The 19,825-nt window shown below is 39.1% G+C and overlaps 1 protein-coding gene across 1 annotated transcript in view; it reads right to left on the bottom strand.

The window, feature by feature from the left end:
* Positions 1-3,075: 3,075 nt before the first annotated feature.
* BEAN1 (brain expressed associated with NEDD4 1) overlaps positions 3,076-19,825 on the bottom strand; it is a 61,045-nt gene continuing 44,295 nt past the window's right edge. Inside the window, exon 6 of the mRNA XM_074582889.1 lies at positions 3,076-6,712. Within this exon, the coding sequence (XP_074438990.1) occupies positions 6,364-6,712 (349 nt within the window). The 3' untranslated portion in view covers positions 3,076-6,363. The remainder of the gene's footprint in view (positions 6,713-19,825) is intronic.

The raw sequence follows: 19,825 nt of genomic DNA, 5'->3' as shown, positions 1-19,825 counted from the left end.
CTCTGTGCTTGCCATATGCAAAACTTTAGTGACTCAAACGAGAGAGTTGGATTTCATCTTTTTGCACACCCACTCCCATGGGGGAGGGAAGCAATTGGATTCTTTAACCTTTGCTGTTCTCTTTAACATATAGAAGAGCTGCATTTTGTTAAAGCCTGGTGCGTCTTAGTAGAATATGGGGAATCTTGCTTTGTTGCTGGTTTGAGTGTTTTGCTTTTCACTAAAGCTTATTTGGATAATGTAGTTAATACTGAGTTGTCTCATCAGTCTAACTATCACTGTGTTGTTATTCTCTGAATTAGTTTCCTGGCACAGCCTCCGAGAATGGGATTTACGTTCTGTGTTTTGAAGATCCTAATACTTTAAAAGCCTGCTCTCTAAAAGGGAAGCCTAATCACTTCCCTGGCATGTTTGTGGTACCAGTCCCATCGCTGCCAACAGGGCAGAGTACTGGCCCATGACCCAGGTGCCTGAAAGTCCAATTGCAGTTCCCTGAGCTATGAGGTCTCCTATCTTGCTCCTCCTTCTTCAATGAGATTCTGAAATGTTTTGCAAAGAAGTTTAGCTCTTTTCTGGGAGTATTAATTTTGTTTATTACTGATTTCAGTCTCTTGCAGAAATATAAAATCCTGCTGGGAGCAAAGCTGTGACAAAATAATCTTAATTTTTTACAGGGTTCTTTCACGGCTTCATTATAATTTGAATTTAAATAAAAAAAATTCTCCCCCTTGTGAATGTATTAGGTTAATTTGGAGTGTAGCAGAAACAGAGTCTATCAAAAAATATATTTTTTTTTAAGACTGCAAGAAGGCAGAAGCCTGGTCATTAGTCAAAGGAGAGAAGAGGAATTCAGTGGAAAGGAATGGCCGCTTCCAGCTGTGCATGCAAACTGTTGCTGTTTCCCTGGACTTCTAAAGACACAATACCAATACTCAGTGACTTGTGTCAGGCTATATACCTGACTTTTTTTTTTTCTTCACTGCAGTTGGGCTGATTTAGGCCTCTATGTTGTTGAAATGATAGGAGATGCAGGAGAACAAATAAGAGAATTGAGGTAGACCCAAAACATGACTGGACCACCATGGATACTTCTAGGTTCCTTAAAGCTTTAGCTTAGTTTGTGCCTCTGCTGGATGTGGAAGCTATTTCGCTTGTTAATTTTTGTTGCTTTAATGGAAGTGAGAATATATATAGTTTATGGACTTGTCTGAAATCTGAGCTGTGAATTTATTGTATGCTTATGAATTCTGTAGTCAGTATTCAGGTACATTACTGTGAGCTGAGGAGAAGGGAAGTGAATGTGAACTCTGCTAGTTGAGAAGAAATTTAATGCATGAGGTACTGTTGGTGATTCAGAAAAAATGGATTTAGTTTCTGATCTATCTACAATTCCCACCTCACGTGTAGCACATCAGTGGAGTTACAGCTGTAGGTGCTTCAATGTAATTGTGGTGATGAGTATTTTTACTGAAAGCTTTTTTTCTATGACATCAGTATGGTGTTAAAAATCATGTAGTTCTCAGTGGGTCACTAATATGGTCTGGGCTAAGAGAATCCTCTTTTCCCAGAGGGTATTGGCAGAACATCTAGGGTTTGGAAGGCTGCTAATATTAAGTGACAAAAGTACAACTGCCAATTCCCAGGCTGTGGAGCAGCATCAGATGCTGTCAGACAGTGATAAAGAGAGGACATGGAAAGCTCCACTAGGAGAGGACTGAAACTTGGCCTTCCCATTCCTGGTAACGTGGAATCGTTCTTTCTCTACAGTATATAAAATACTAATTCTCCTTTTTCCCTCAATTCTGATATCTCATTTCTATATGGCAATGGAAAACAGCTTTCTATTCTGTCATGCAAAACCAAGAAAAATAACCAGGCCTTCTAACTTTCTTGTTCCTTCTCTCTAGGCAGTCAGATTTGTCAGCCTCCTTGACTTGTAGAGACTCAGCCTGGACTCAGTTTCCTAACAGAGAAGTAGTGAGCGGAAAGGTATTTTGAATATTTTAAGAATAATAGTGCTGTATATATTCCCAGCAACGTGTTCATTTTTTACTCTTTTTTTCTCCTACTAGTATAATATTATTGGCTCATGGTTAGCCCATATTTGTCTCAGTCTAATTCTCAGACGTTCTCCTCCAGTCTGACAGGTCACAGTGTTGTGCGTTTGTGAATTCGAGCCTACATTTCTCAAGTGCTGGAGGTGTATTTGTGTTCACTGAATTGTATGTTGTTCTTTCCAGGCTGTTTATCTGTCTCTTCGAATTCCAGTCCCGCTCTCCTGCAACTCCTGCCTCTCTTAGTTTAATGCAGTTTGCTGATTCTCTCAAAGCTCTGAAATCCAGCAACACTCAGTAATTTCTTTAGGACATAGGTGATCCCACCTGATGCATCCTTTCAAACTAACACAGAGCAATTGATAAATACTCTCTTGTATGATAATTATTATTTTAATTTGCAAAAGTCTGTGGTTATAATTTTATGTAGAGAGTATCTCTGTAGTTTAAGGGGGGAGTGATTTATCAGACTGTACCATGACCAGTTAATCAGTCTGATGTGGCTTCCACTCAGGAAATACACTGTTACTCACCATGCTGTGCTGAAAAATTATCTGTTTGAATGTTTCTGGGAATGTTGGCCTGCTATTTCCTGACTTTTCCTCTCTTCCCATAGTGGTATGTTGCCATTTTCCAGTCTCCTGACCTTAGTAAATTTCAGAGGTACCTATGAATGTGTTTGTGAGGTTTTCTTGTCCATCTTGAAATGTCTGAGAGTATTTCAAGAGTAACAGTTTTCACTGTAGCAGTATTGCAGTCTCTTCCCTTCCTGCTCTTGCTAAGCTGGGCTGATCCTGCCTGGGTACACACTGACTTGTCCCCCTGAGCAGGAGAGACCCGGCTGCTCAGATGGCTTCTTATTCCTGTGATCTCTGAGTTGTGAAATCTGAATGTAGGTGACTGAACCATGATGTTGCTTAGTCAACAATTGCTTAATTGCCTGATTAACAGGGGGCTAAAGGCTGTGGGTAGTCCCAAAGTGATACCAATACAATAAAAAGCACAGAAGCTATTTCGAATATATTTATGTTCTTTACTAAAAGTTTTGTGTAAAGATCAGTATACTAAAAACTGAAGCAAAAGAGGTGACTACAGAAATACAGTATTGTTATCACATAGCAAGAAATAGCATGTCTAAACAATTTTCTTTACGGTATTAATCATGTAATAAATGAAAGGCCTGTGTTAAGCCTGTTCTAGGACTGGCAATAAAATTATCTGAGAGTTTAGGATAAAATCTGATAGGAGGATATGAATTTCTTAAGAGAGAAATTGTCTCCTCATCAGGAGACACTGTCAGCTTTGCTAAGATTTATCCGGGATCTTAAATATTCTCCAGTAAGTGAAAATATGTTCTTATTGCATCATTACAAGAAATTTCAACACGGTTCCAGTAGTAGCAGCAGAAGCTGTTAGAGCAGCTTTAGAGCTATAAACTTCTTGTTCTAGTATTGTCCATTTGCAGAGGTATGTGGGTTGGATTATAAGCTTTTTTCCCCACAATATTGTTGGATATCACCTGGTTAAAAAGACCAAGGAGTAGAATGTTCTAAGCCACTCCTGCATGTGAGCGTGCTAAGGTATCGCTGAAGGTAGCATACTTGACTTGTAATTCACAGTTTGGATTTTTCTAAAGGTGTTTGTTTATAATGAATGACATAACCTCCGCACTTAGTGGTGACTTGGAAAAATGCTACAGTATTGAAGTGTATGTTTTGGTTGGCTTCCATATTCGTGAGACAGAGAAGCTGGAATTATGTTGATGGATGAGTCCCTCATTGTGACCTCTGTGTAGTGTGATAACTAGATGACTTGACTTTATAAAGCAGTATACCACAAGAGGGAGTAGACAGCTATTTGTAAGTAATGTTGCTACAATACAATCCAGATTGCAATGTGAACTGTTATCAAAAGAAGAAAGACTTTGATTTGTTTTCTATAATCGTAGTAATGCATTTCTATCATGAGGTAAAATACAAATCTCCCACTTTCATCACAAGCCTACTTAAAATTAGTTTGTTTTGTAAACCACAAAAGACAGAAAGTTATTGGAAGGTCATGAAATCCCTGTCAGGTTAAAAGCCACACAGGCTGAAAGGATTTCCCAAAATGTACAGAAACTGTAAGCAATTGTAACGCAGCAGAGGCTTGCCTGCCAGATGTGAAAACACTCTGTGCTTGTCTTCAGAAGAACCTTCAGATTTGCCATGTTACAGGTAAAAGTGATTCGCTTTCATGAAAAAAAGTAAAAATCACATTTGCCTTCTAATATTTGTTCATTAGATTTCCCCTTCTACTTCCCCACCAGCAGCCTGAAGTAAGCAGGGTCCGGTACCAGTGTCTTACCCTATTCTAGGCAGGTCTCCAAGCGCTGCAGGAACACACAGCTATGAAAGCATGTCCTATTCTGCATAAGTAAACCTCTGTGCTTTCCTTCACTTCTTATTTTCCTGCCAGTAAAACTGACTGGTATACTTCGATGTTGGTTTTAATTTCTGGCTTTTAATAGATGGTGTAGAGTTTTGCTTCTCTTATTGCAGGATACTTTGCATTCCAAAAAACTATTTACACTAATAATTTAAAGAGGAATAGTTCTGTCTGTTAAAAATAATGGGAAATACAGCCTTTGTTCTGGCGATGCCTGCCAGCAGTTTCGCAATGAATTTTTGTTGTTTTGGGTGTAGTGTACTGAGAATATTGGAAATCTTGCTGAATTGCAAAAGAATTCTTTTAGCGAAATACATATTTACTCTTCATCTACTTAGCAAAGAATGCATACTTACCTTATCTCATCATGTGCGTATGACTCAGTAATGGTATAATTTATACAGCAGTAAGAACCATATAATTACTTCCCATCTAAGTATTAATTATAATTGTGTCAATCTTTGGAGGGTTGAATGATGATTACAGTTGGAAATTATTTGGTATTTACAGAAAATCTAAGTGCAATTTTAATAATTTGTATGATGCTTCCTTTTAAACTCCACTATATATTTACTATACTCATTTTTACATATCCTTCAGTGGGGGTAGTTAACTGAAGTCTGTTTTATCAGTGTAAAATTTTAGTGAAAATACCTCTAAGAGATTTAGTGGTGGTGAGCCTCTGATAATTCTGCTAACTAGTACTGGTTGAAGATGTAGTTTAGTCTTTATGTGGAGATAGGGTACCTGTGTACCATGCCAGATTAAACTCCCACATCTGTGATTTACCTCTGCTGTTCCTGCTGGTGTGTGTCTCCAACTCGTATGCGTGTCATAGGAATGTGTGAGAAGTCCAGGTCTATGAATTTGTGGGTAGCAAAATTTCAGTGAAAAGGATCATGCCTAACAAAAGAGGTTTCTTTCTGCACAGAGTGAGGTCCTCTGTTACTGTCCATAGCGAGTCCAGCATCTATTATTTACATCATGCTAATGCAATTACTAGAGGTCAAGGTCCTTTGTAACACTACCAGCTTCTTACTGAAGAAAGAGACCACTTAGTGACTGAAAATGCAGTCGTGTATGGGAATTGGCATGGAGCATCTTCCGGTGTTCCAGACGCTGCCCTTCCCTTGGCTATACCAAGTCCCCGAGAGGGGCATGTCGCTCCCAGCCTGCACGCAGCTGTGTTACAGCTTCCATAGGTAAAACCAATTGGAGTTTGGGGATCCACTGCCACCTCTCCATTGCTTGCTGCTGCTTTCTTTTGGGGAAGACTTAGAGCAGGCTTTGCAGTGCTCTGGACAGCCTGGCCCTGGCTGGGCTTTCCAAAGGAACAAGGTGACTATCAAAATATTATATCTCTTTTTTTTTTTTTTTTTTCTCCTATATGGTACTGATAGTTATGTTTTGCAGGCAGCATTCTGTCTCTGTCTTCTGAAATACATATTTAGACAAAGAATTATTTAAAAATGCTTTGTTGCCAAGACACTGAATGAAATGTACTAGTGACACCTACAAAGACAACAAAATACTCTTCTTTTTCCTTCTATTCTAAAACATGCAAAGTATCATAAAATCAACAAGTAGGCTTGACTGGATAAACATGTATCTACATTAAGAGTGGCTGATTGCAATGTGTTTTGAAATGCTTCAAAAAGGTCAGATGCGCTGCTTGTTACTGCTGCTCTTTTATGCTGTGTGATGTCATGGAACACTGAAGCACAAAGAAGGAAGCTTAGGTAAACTTTCAAAATTCACTGTAAAAAAAATCCCATTGCATCCCTGTTTAAAGATATAAAAATTTGGAGGTTTTATTCTTCCGTTTGAATGTTTTTGTCAGTCTGAGTTCTTCAGAAGAACTGAAGGAAAGAGCCACTTTTATTCACATGATTTGGTTCAGAATGGTCTGATAGTCAGTGGAAGAATTTTTCAGTATTTCCATTGGGACAAGCGGGATGGGGATATTCTGTTCACGCACCACTGTCTCGTACAGGGGAGCAGCCTCCAGAGCGAGAGACGACAAAGAGATGGATGAAATGGGCTGCTGCAAGTCCTGCAGCCTGACCGCGTAATTTGCAGCCTGTCCTGTAGTCCCAGATGCTGCGTCCTCTTCCAGCCTAATGTTTATAGATATTTCATTTCTTTGACAAGGGTCCGTAAGAGAATATGGGGGGGGATCATCTGTGGGAATGTATATTTGTGTTGCTCCTGGCCCCACGCATTCATCGTAGCTGAAAGAAAAAAAGAACTTTTCATTAGATTCCTGTGAAAAATGCCACAGTACGTTATTTTCAGCATAACAGGGGCAGGTAAAGTGAGAAGAAAAGGATCGTTTGGTGTTTTGTTTCTCAGCCCACATCCTTGCTTACCCTGCCACACGAGACACTTGAAAGCATAATACTTAAAAAGCACATCTCCAAATAAAGATAATCTCGGCGGTCTTGGTGACAGTTCAGACCCCATCCTCCTGCATGAAAGTAAGACCTGTGGCAGCTCCGTTCAGCTGTGGTGCCCAGGGATAAGCCCAGCTCCTCACAGTCAGGCAGGCGGGAGCAGGAGGATTAATGGTGGTGGCTCACACAAAGCTGTGCGAGCTGCCACCCATCGCTGTTCCTGCTCTCAAGCAAAGTTAGAAAATGGCTGGGGAAAAAGGAAGTAGTGTTGCCATTTTACAGTTATGAAATAAGGTCTAGAGAGCTTTAGATGGAGTCTAAGGTAGAGTATCACATCAAGTGCCGTCCTCCTGACTCGCAGGTCTCTGGTGCTCAGCCAGCAGTTGTCTGGGTTGCAGATCTGTGCTGGCACAGGCAGCAGGATTTCTTGCCGAGGTGCAGAGCTGTGGTAAATAATCTTGACAGACTCATGCTGGTCATTCTGAGACACTCAGGCTCCCTGTTGTGTTCCTCTCAAGAAGAATGAATGCAAGACAGACCAATTTGTGGGATTTCCATGAGGAGCCAGCTCAGGTCTATCCAGGCTTCACAGTTCTGTCTGTGCCCCCAGGCTGGAGCAGGGGGAAACTGTTACCTCCTTGCTCCACTACTGTGCTCAGTGCCTGCTGTCCCGGTGTGACTGCAGAGAGGCACTTTAGATTGGAGCTTGGACTGCGCAGCCTGGGGAGGGCCATGAGGAGTAAATAATGAGCCTGGATAGATCAGCCTGTCTTTGTGCTGTGTTTTCCCATGTTGTGTGTTGCAGGAAGGGGATGGGAACAGACAGAGGATATGAGCAGGCTCCATGTGTTTGGCACCGCCCAGCCCTCTGGGCTAAAGGGCTCTGCAGAGATTGTGCTGTGGCCCAAGTTGCCCAGTGGTGATCTGGCAAGCTTGGCGCTGAACCACAGCCGGGGAATCTGGTCTGTTATCTGGGTGGTCCACTGTCATCACTTGTTTGTCCACAAACTAAAGCTGACTCCACTTTTGCTATCAAACCAGCTCAGGTCTAGTGGTGTGAAGGAAGGTCCTGTTTTCCTGGCTCACTGGCTACAGGCAAAATTGAGGAAGAGTCATAACGTCATGATTTTAAATGTCGAACCTGCTTTTTTTTGTGGCTGCCTTGTTTAACTGTTTCAGGATCATTTTTAAATCCAGTTCTGAAGGGTGGGGAAGCTTCCTGTAAAAACCTTTGCCTACTCAGTTAACCTGAAAAGCAATTCTGCTGGAGCCAGACAAATTAAGAACCCATTTCCTCAGCCACACTAACTGCAGAGCTATTAAGATCTAGGATATTTCCTGAAACTTAGGATATTTAGCATATATCTTCCCAGTAGACTGCAGGCAGTCATTCTGCCCCCTGTAATTGCATTACTGCCAGGCTAAACCCAAGCTAATAAACCCTGCTTGTAGATTACACGTGGCTTGCGGCAGGGCAGCTTGCTTTGGTTAGTGCGCTGAAATCTACTGCATTCAACCACGGAGGCCCTGCCTTGGAAAAATACTTGGTCCTGCTGCACTCACTCATACCTTTCCCTCAGCGCTCCTGTTGATTTTGATGGTACTGTTCCTAGTCTGGGTAATGGAAGTGATTTTTGGGAAAGGTAAGAAAGTGAAATCTTAGTACTAGGTTATTAAATAACTCAAATATTTACAGGTGTTTTTATTTTTACCTGGCTTTTATCTTATTTGCATATTCATGAGGACCATGGTTTTAAATTCAGACTAGAAAATTCTCACTTCCCCATCAGAAAGAATGGTAATGTGAAACCACAGCTCTGTTCTGAAGATGCTGAATTAGGGCTGCTAGATACTTCAGAAACAAGTCCCAGCATGTAGGAGGTTGGATTATTTTTGTATAACATGTGGAAGAGATTTCAGTCCAGCCTCTGCTAAGCCCACTGAAGCTTTCAAGCATACCTGATATTCCTGTACAAGATCTTAGACCTCAGTCAGAGATCGAGGACCTGATGTCCTCAACTCTTCATGAACTCAGCGAGAGTAAAGGAAGAGCCACTCTTTGCTGGATTACTTACTATGAGCCACGTCTTTACTTATTTACGTTTTGCTGACCCAAACCCCTGTGAATTTATTTAAAATCTTTCCACAGATTTTGACTGACTTAATCAGGCTAATGAACAGCACCTACTAGGTCCTGTTACCATAGTAAAAGAGTTTCAATTTTGAAAAGCCCACAGTAATGTGAGTTTCAAGGTGGAAAATTTTGAATGCTTTTTCTGAGACACAAAAGGGAAGAAGCTTCTCTGTCTCCTGGTTCTGGAACTGAGCCCAGCACTAGGGAAATCTGCCACTGACCTAAAGGAGAAATGGGCACAGTATGAACCTTCTACTTCTGTTGTTATCTCATCAGCTGTGTTTCTTTCCCTTGGATTTAATTTAATACCTTTCATGGACTGTGTCTCAGCTCGGTAAAACTAAAATGCTCGGTGGGATAAATAACAAAATGATTGTTTGTGAAGGAGACTTTTAAACATCAAGACAAATGGGCAGCAAATCATGATATTCAAGACCTGGCATTTTAGTGTTTAGTTCCAAATATCAATATATTGGTTTCAGGGCACTTTTTCTTCCTACATATGACAAATAAAAAAGAATTCTCTCTTTTTCTCCAAATTCCAATGCAAGTAATGTTTCTCCCTCTCATTTTTGGCAATTAAGTTCACACTTTAAAAATTGAATAGGGCAGTATGGAACACATGCCAGATTTTCAATTAAGTAACATTTTGGCACCTTCTCACAGCTGTACCTACAGATTGTTGTGGCCAAGGAGACAACTACAAATCATTCAATAGCTTTTTTTTTTTAAAAAACAAACAAACACAACACTTCTTGTATTTCATTAGCAATTTATGATCTTGATACTCAGTTTCCTGTATTCTCTGCTAAGCCTGGTATCTTTGCTTGTGATGCTGACATTGCAAACAGCTAAGTGCTATGATACTAGTTGTGGAGGCTACAGATAAGGTTCCTAGCATTTTCTGTTGAGGACAGAAAGGAGATGAATTAAGGTCATACAGGCAACTTTAACTTTGTATTTTTTTTCCCTAGCTTCTGAGTGTTTTGTGGTTGTTTTTTCTTGGGTTGGTTTGTTTCTTCCCACCCCCCCCGCCTCCCACCTGCCCTGTTTAACAGCCTCAGTAATTTGTTTGTGCTTTCAGAGTACTGCTATAGAGGTGTTCCTGTAGTATAACTATTGAAGCATGAATTTTATTTTGCAGACAGGAAAGCACAGTCTGTCCTTCAAAGCGACTGTAATATGTGAACTTACGCATCTAGTCTTTACCAATCCTTTTTTATTAGAGATTCTAAGCAAGTATTGTAAGAAGTAATACACAGCTGGTGGTTGGAAAATCATTCTTCAAAAGATTTAAAGGATTACTTATAAAAGAAATTCTAATAGCAATAATTTATTGCAGTTGATTACCATGTATTGGTATGAGTGATACTGGACTAAATCCTTACTGTCCTCTTAAAATAAAGCTTCATGTTTGGGGAGAAGAGGCGAATGGACTCTTGCATTTTACTGCAGTGAGGTGTGTATCACAAAATAGTTCTGCTAAGTTGTCCTGCAGTGTGAGGTGTGCACCTTTGACACAGCTTTTAGGTTTCTTTCTGTTTTCCTTGCAAACAGCGCAAACTAGAATAGAATAAAGGAGCTGCTTTCTCATCAGCTGATGTGGAGACCTCGATACCAGAGGGGCCAAGAGGTACTCTATAATGGTGTCTATCACTAAAAAGAACCAGTGCATCCAATAACAATCAGAAATGATGATTCCTAATATTAAAATTATACTGTTACATATAAATCACTTAAGTATGGTAACTAATGCTGTTGATTTCATCTGAGAAGGTGGTACCTGTAAAGCTCAGTGATGTGTGAAGCTGTGGTTTCAACATCAGACAATGTCCATGTCATTGAAAGGAAGCGTCTCTTCCTCTGTTACATACTCCTGCTGTTTTTCTTGTGCTACTTCCTCCCAACCATGATCTGGAGCTGTTGGTTTTTTTCTGTTGTTTTTTTTTTTTCTTCCCATTTTTTGTTGATGTTTTGTGTGTGTGTGTGTTTTCTGGGCTGGCTTTCTTTTGATTTGGCTACCTGAGCTGAGTTTGAAGCTCACAGCGTAGTCAGATGGGCATCAATGCGACACAACGGACGCAGAAGTATAAGAGAGTGGGAAGTGGGGTAGGTCTTAGACCACAGCTCACAGGCAGAACTTCTTAGCCATATCGTAAAAGTGCAACCTCAGTAACTGCTAAGGGAAGGATACCTACATATATATATATCTATATATCTCTGTTTGTGTATGTATATGTTTTGCAACTGAAAATGCAAGAGCATGGAGCTTGCATAACTAAGTGGAAAAAGAAAAATACTTGCTAATCTCTTGCAAAAAATACAATTATAGTTATGTTTTATCTGACAGATTCAGTTCTGTGAAGTTATTATACATGTAAAAAGTAGCTGATGCTTGAAGTTCAGTACAGCAGACACAGGAAAATCCTAGGCAAGAAAGCAAATACTTCTGAAAAGTATTATGTTACTATAACTTAATAATGGACCAAAGGAACTTATTATACTGCATCTCATGAATATCATGCATCTCTTATTCAGCTCTGAAAAAAATCATTCATTACAGCACTTGTGGTGACTTCACTTTAATCCATTATTTTTTTTAAAATTGTCTTATGGTTCAGTGTATTATACAGGCAGTCATGAGAAGGAAGGGGTTACTGACTATGAAATGTGCTGTTGCCTACTTTTTTTTTTGCCCTTGTTTCTTGTCAAAATAACTTGATTGTCATTGTAGACTATGCTATTGAGTTTTTAAGGGATAATTATACTAGGAAAGGCAAGGAGGGCTGATGTCTGTTAACATTATCTTACCACGTGTGAATGTGATCCGCAAAGAGAAGGCTGTTGCTTAAAAAATACAGCAGCTCTTCAAGCTGACCTTGTTGACTCAGAATGTTGGGGGCGGGGGGGAAATAACTTCATGAATTTGTCAGGTCTCATTGCAGTAAGTATTAGGATAGGTTTGTTGCTAAGGAAACCCAAAAGAGCTTATTTAATTAGCTGTCGTTCACAAATTATGACCTACTCTCTGGGGAAAGAAGAAGGTTCTACTTACAGAATTTTTTAAGATGCAAACAATAGCTAGTGAAAAAAAGGCAAATCTGGGGAATGAAGAATTCTTTGTGAGATAGATGCCTCTTTATTTACTTTGTTCACTTGTTATATGTTATGACTGTACTAAAATTGCTCCTGTTGCATTGTTTCCATTTTGCTGATGACCTACTGTCGTCTTCTACTAATGGTAAACGGAATCACTAAATCTGGAAAATGCATGTGCTGACAGGCTTAAGCTATGATGAAAACAATACAAAGGATTAAGGATTTTTATGTGATGATGTTGCCTAATAAAGAAAAGCTGATATTGGAACAAATATACGGTAATTCTCTAAAAGGAGGATCAAAGGAAAAGAAAGATGTTTGACCATGTATGTAGTTCAACTGATAATGCTATCTCTGATTGTGCAGTCTGCTAACAGCTGGGAAACCTGTCAGTGTTTTCTTTGAGGTGTTTTTTCTTAGATTACCTATATTCTTTGCTGATGTGTAACTACCATGAGGAAATGTATCATTTTTGACAGAACTGCTCTTATGGTGACATAGGTCATGAGACAGGATATTTTTCTAGGTTTATTTTTGATACTGTCAGTTTCCATTTGAGATACTAGGTGCATTTACTAACTGTATTTTGACTTTTCTTTTGCATGCTTTGTCAGTGACTTATTAAGCATTATTTTAATATTTTCATACAATAGCAATCCATTCTGTGTTACTGATTGTCTCAGTCATTCACTTAGTTTAATTCTTGAACAGTGACTTAGAATGAAGAGCCAAAACATCTTTCTTTTTTAATAAAAGAAACAACCTGAACTGTTGGGGCCTTGTCATTAGGAGGATGATAGTGCACGAATAAGCAAATGTAGTTAAGTGGTACCTCCTCCCATGCCATTTCAGTCCTCCTAGTTTTTGTGTTCGTAAGAAATCAAAACCCATCTGTCTCTGGGCCTGCGCAATATTACATGAGAATTTTTTACTATGACCAATCCCAAATTACAGTGGGCGGGGGGGGGGCAAGTAACAAACATGGAAAATCCAGAGATAACGGCTGCAGTGCCAGCCAAGCCAGAGCCCTGAAGGAACAATCCAATGCTCCATAAAAATCACTGGAGTGGTTTCTGGGAATGTTTTGTCACATATATTTGAAATGTGGCTATCTAAACAAGGGGGAGACTCCTCTTAAGGTACTCTGGAGGAAACTCTCATTTTATTAGCTGTAGAGTGATGCTGATCTCTGAACTTAATTGAGTTTTTAAGCTCCCAGAGGTGTGGTAAATGCACCTCCAAGGTGCTGGCCTGATCTTGGAGTAGGCAACCATGAACAAATAACACTGTTATTTTCTATTTCAATATTTTTAAATAGTAAAAAAGGTAATCCAAGGTATTGTTCAAGGACACATCTAAGGTTTAAGTAACTTAACTCTTAAAGAGGCAGGAAACCTGGAATTATTTTTTTTCTTGCCTTTTTTCTGTTCATACTTATATCTGGAATTTCCCATTTCCTGCAACTACAATAGGGCTATTTGTGTTAATAAGCACTAAAAGTCTGGATCTTTATTCTGCGCTCTGTGTCAAGATAATATTGAGGAAGTTGTGACTCTCTGATGAATAAATATTCCAGATGAAAAATGAAATTAAATGTAAACAGTGTTTTCATGAGAACATATACCAGATAGCATTTGAAACTGATATGATAGCTATTAAATGTAAACAGTGTTTTCATGAGAACATATACCAGATAGCATTTGAAACTGATATGATAGTTTCAATGTAACTATGCAGCTTAAAAAATTAAATGAAAGAAGTCACTCTATGATGAAGACTTTCATATGATACATTTCAGCCTGGCATCATTATATATAATGACTTGATCCTAAGCAGTGTTTAATCTCTGGATTTCTGTAACCATTATACAGTAAATGACAGTGACGCTATGGCTGAATAATAATAATCAGTTAAGACAAACTTATTTCAAAATAATCTCTTGTATTCTCCCAAACCATGGAACTAATCCACAAACAGGGTTCTAAACAACAATACCAACATCTGCATGTCAGCAGGAATCCTTAGGACCTGCTAATATTTGAGGAAGCTTGCCATGTGATGTGTTTTAGGATCATATTCTTAGAAAGGGCTTTGCTTTAGTTATTCTAGGAATGAATTCTGAGCAGGTGAAGGAAATACCAGCTGCAGCATGCAACAGAAAGTCCAATTACTGGGAAATCAGAGAAGAATATTCCTTTTTTTCCCAGTACTGTTATCAGTGACTTAACAGCTTTAAGTTGTGATTGCTCTGCATGGCACAAAAAATCTCTGGTTAGAAATGCTTGGTGCCTCTCTTTTATCAGGTTTTTCTGCTTTCATTGCTGCAGGGTTTTTTTTTATATGCAGCAATAGTTAGTGCTTCTAGAGTGAAATTGGGGCAGGTGTAGAGAAAGGCTGGTCAGAGGATACAGAATCCTGGCAGATATTTTTGATGACAGAACGCTAAGAGAACTTCGTGCCTTAGCCTCACAACATGCAGGCTAAGGTGTGAGAGGATTTTTGACTACAAGTAAAAGAAGCAAGTAAAGAGAAAGGCATGGGTATTTAAGAGGAATGGAAATGCCACAAAAAGAAACTATCATGTCTGTAAAGAAATTTAAGCTGTAAATAAGAAGGTTGCTATAATAATTAGGAATTAAGCCTGTCCTTAAGTATTCTGGAGACAAAAGATGCCTGCAGACTCTGTTATGGAATAGGTAAATTTCTACCTTTTCCAATGGTATTTTTTACTTTGCTGATTGAAAATCTCAGTGAGGGTACTGAAGTGAGATCTGAATTTAACCACAAATGTCCATCTTATGCTTTGCCAACTGTCACTGTAATGTGCCAAAAGCTACTTGCCTTGCATACTTGCAGGAAAAGTGGCCTTGGCAAAGGAATACAGCACAATATAGCAAGTTATTATGTTAGTTTCCTGCAAGCCTAATTCTGTCTTTCAACAAAATCTAGGAAGCTGGTTCAAGCCTTCTTCCCTTTGCTACAGCTAACTTGCTTCCTCAGAAGTGGGGGTGGAAAAGAATGTCTTAAAAAAAAAAAAAAAGTACCTTAAGTAGTTTGGTTTTCGTATTTAGAGGGAAATTAGGGTTTGTCTTTAAGACAGGAGCTTTTCCTTTTGTCACTTTAAAGTAATTTTTAAATGGATGTGACCACTTAAACAATGCAGACTGAACATGCATATTAAGAGTATTGGAATTTATCAAACCTAAACAAGACAATTTTCTCTAGAATTGATCCTATACATATTAGGCAAGATGATGAGACGAGGCAGAGTGAGCCCACTTAAAACAAACAAGCAAAAAAAGCCCCCAATGTGTTCTAATGTGAATACTAGGATAATAGGTGACTAACAGGTTTTTATCATAGTGTGCCCTGCAGGACACATTTCAATCTGAAATACAGAGAGGACTTTTGTGGCTTCCATTAAAACTACTCCTGAAGCTAAATCCCTCCATCTCGCTCCAGTGTCATTCCTCAGTGATGTTCTGTATTAGACAGTCATGAGTCACAGATGACAAAGGCGATAACCTTGGTTGCCTAAAGCTCTGTACATACCATTAATATCCAATCGCTAAGGAGTGAAAAAGCACTTAGTTGAGTAGGGTGAAATGCATTTCCTCTGGTCAAAAGGTGAAAAGTTGATAAAATTCCTTTCATGCAGGGAACCTCAAATCTCCTTATTGTTAGGATTTTAAAGACTGTCATAAAGAAAATGGAATCATTTTTTTAATTTGCTTGGTCCTGGATTGGTACTGTACTTCAAGCCATTTAAAACATGTAAGCTCAAACTATTTTTAAACAGCTTTCTTATTACAGATACATAAAAAGATAATTAGGAAAGCTCATTATAAGTGCGTATAATACAATGAACTCTGGGCACGGTGAACATGAGCAGAAGCTCGTGATTTCTAGCTATAAAGGTATTATCCACACAGTGTCAAGAGCATGTGTTTGGGATATGTTAAATGACAACTACAGCCATCTTGATCAAACTCTGGAAGACTTTTTTGATTAAAGGTCTACTGCCTGCCATATACTTCTGAATAATACTCTTAATTATTTTTTTCTTTGATTCTTCTTAAAATTTTAAAGATACTAAAAACACTCAGCACAGTCAATGTTGAACAAATTTGGCAAACACTGGATTTACAGGCTTTCCAGGATTTTTTTTGGAAGTCATATTTACTATGATGATAGTTAAGCTGTGGCATGGAGATTGTTCTTATAATTTGTCCTAGTTGAATTTGTTCAGGTTTCCTAATTTGGGGGGTGAAGAATTCTGTGGTTTAGAATTGTTGCTAGATCACCTCGATCATCTTTCTCAGATAACTGAAGCTTCTTAGAAACAAATACTCTCATAACACAGACTATGAAACATTAACTTAACTTCCAGCACTACTATAAGTATCTGTAGATGTCAGAAACAGGCTCTAAAATACAAGCCCCTAATATCTTGAAACTGCTTGGTTGATATCCACAGCTTTTTTTTTATTTCCCTTCTACACCTCATGTAAAATCAATCTGACAGATGCTAATGCAGATCTGAGATTCATTAGGAAGTCATTAATTATACTAAAGGGGTGTTTATGGATAGGAGCACTTGTATATTTTGGGCTGTCAAGACAAATTGACCAAACGGCTTCTCTGTAACCACCCCACAACTATGTGAGGCTAATGACAAAACTCAGCACGTGGTATTCCTCTAAATCGAACGTAAAATCTAATGTAAGAAAGTGGTTAGTGGAAGTGTCTATGATGATAATCAGATTGAGTCTCAAATGAAATTTGTGATTTAGATATCAAAGCAATTAAATTATTAACATCCAAAGGCATTTTTCATAAATTAATTTCCCAATTAAAGTTGTTATATAAATAGTATTTTGTATTGGACTTTGAATTGGCGAGTCGAGAGTGGGCAGTCCTCACCAGTTAGCTCTCCCTCAGCCATGGGACTGAGTACTCTCAAATCGACCTCTTTGTTTCATCGCCCTTCCCCCTTAAATTCCTTTTCCACTCATTTCATGGTTTAAAGCCCAACTGTAAAACCCAATGAGAAGATTCTAGACAGATTATAATCACACCCTTGGCCAAAATGCTCTGTCGTACTTTCTACTGAAATCCTCTCGAAAAGTATGGTTTTAGCAAAAGTGGTATGTTGAGGAATACTCGGCCTGCAACCTCTGGTATGCAGGAATGTAATGCTGCTGCCTCTTGTAGGCTGTATTAGAACAACGAGGTTAAATGAAGCCTTGGTGTCTGCTTGTGGTGGCAGGACACTAGTTCTTACTCACTGAACTGCAAGTGTCTGTTGAGAGTTATTTGCCAAAGCAGTTGCTTTCCTCACTGCCCTTCACTTCTGTTAATGCGACAGTTGCGTTATTAGCTTTGGGCACGCTAGTTTAGCTTTAAATCACGTTGCACTGCATGAATTGGAAGGAGGAATTGCTTTGGTTTAGCCCATACTACATTTCAGTAGACCTACTTCTTAAAACATTATCATATGTAATGAGATTGATCCCAGTCAGTTATTATTTTAAACAGACAAGGTCAAGTATGTCTTGTTAATGCTTCAAGGCTTCTGACAGTCAGTTTTCCTGCTGTTATCACCCATCAGTCCAAATAATCTCTGTACTCTACTAATTAGAAAAAATACATTTTGGTGCTATACCATGAAGGAGAGTGTAAAGGTATCTATACAGGTGTTTTTCAGGCTCTTACATAATGCAGTGTATTCATACAATGCTTCTCAACCAATGCTTTTCTGAACAGAGTTACAATGGAGTATATAATGTATTAATAGTAAGTTTAAATGTCTCTCTACGTAGCTTTGATTTCAACCATCTGCTAAGCTCTACTTTTCCTGAAGTATTCTCAAAGTTGTGTTGCTAAGATGTAAAGCTTAATAAGATTTTGATGATTTGCCAAAGCTACTTTTTCTAAAATATTTAACTATGGTAGCAGTGAGAAAACAGCAAAACCATTAACAACAATCTTCACTCTTGACCCAGGATGCAGAAATGCAGTTAATGGGATGAGCGGTGTTTCCTTGTGTATGCAGAGTCAGATCTTGGTCCGCTCAGGGACTCGGTCCACTCAGCCCAGAAGGGAAGCTTGAGGAGGCAGTGATTGGATACCTTTATGTCTTTCTAATCCTCGTACTGATGTCCCAGAATAGTTTCTTAGATGAAGGCAGGACACAAGACAGTTAATTTGTGCCAGGCTTTATTACAGAAGTAGCTGGAGAATTTACAGGAAAGCCTAGATCGTCTAGTGCTATCCTGCATCATTCCTGTATCTGCTTCCAAACAGGGAACTCCATAGAGGCGGAAAATCCTCCGGGCCTGTTTTGAAATGGAAGCAACCTTTGGTATAATCTTCGGAGACCTGTCTGCTAAAGAAGTATGTTCTCAGAGCATGTTCACAGGAGTCTGGGCTTGTTCTCAGAAATCTGGCCAGCTGCCTACTCAAGTTGTTGCTTGGGTGTCAGCTGGCTGGCTTTTATTAGTAAAGACTCGTGGGTGTGGGTCCAAAAACCAGTCTACATTTTTAAAGTGGATTTATATGAAGTTCTGAAAATTTAGATGCCAGGCTTAGAATAATTTTTCACATGTGAGCTTTCTGCTAAAATATTTACACCATCTCTAAAAGCCCATTTATTATATGGTATGACTTTGTAATACATAAAGGGCCGCTTGTAAAATGTGCATAGAATAGAAAAAGCAAAGATCCATATATTGTATGTTCTTACTACTGACTTGCTCTAGATTGCATATGTATACGAGGAGTCAGAAAAGGGCTGGCCTTATAAGCATACTGGTTTAACTCAAAACAGTCTGCTTAAAAGGAAGAAAAGGGGGGGGGGGGGCGGGGAAGAGAGGAGGAGAGGGGCACAACCATTACTTGCTGTTTGTAAGATACGCACCACTACAGGAAGCCTGAAGTAATGTTCTGTTTAAAATGATTTCTGTTGGGTCATTGGAGGGAGTAACTGAATTCCTTCATTTATTAACCTCAAGGTACATGGGGCATACAGAGGAGATATAGACGGCCTAACGTGCAACTCTTGTCACTTGTGATGGCTCTTGTATCTTGTGAATGCAGGCACACAAGCATGGAAGGAGCTGCTATATAATTTCTGGAATAACTGTCTTTGTAAAGAGCCTCTTCTGGTGGTGTTACCTCCCCAGGCAATTAGAACAGCCTGATATATGAAGGGTGCTCTTCTCCAAAGACGCTACTACAGTCCAGGCAATGATGGCTCTCCACAGCAGGTTTGTGTTAAACAGCTGAAATGGTAGTTGTCCTCCTTTGCAGATTACTGATAGAAGATGAACAATCCCAAACAGTTTTCTCCCTATCCTAAATTAGGAGGTTAAGTACAAGTACTGGGTATTTCTTCAGTTCTGCTTTCTGATAGAACACTGGGGTTGAGAAGACTGAGAAGTGAGACTTCCTGAAAAGCACAAAAGGTTTAAAGGTTTCTTGCACTTCTCCTTCCCCGCCCCCCACCTTTTGTTTTTTCTCTTTACTCTGATCTGAACAGTCTCAAGGTCAGTAATAAACGTAACCTGAAAGTTCTTGAAAAAAGTATGTATTTTTCTCCTGGAAGTGAAACTTTGACTTGTATAGTGACTTCTTTCGAAGACAGATGTTTATAAGTAATTTTACTTGTGTGTTTCATTAGTATGCAATCAATATGATAAATTTTAATCTGAATATGA

Source organism: Larus michahellis, chromosome 4 (assembly GCF_964199755.1).
Source record: "Larus michahellis chromosome 4, bLarMic1.1, whole genome shotgun sequence".
NCBI lineage: Eukaryota > Metazoa > Chordata > Aves > Charadriiformes > Laridae > Larus > Larus michahellis.
This window is presented reverse-complemented; position numbering and strand designations above follow the sequence as displayed.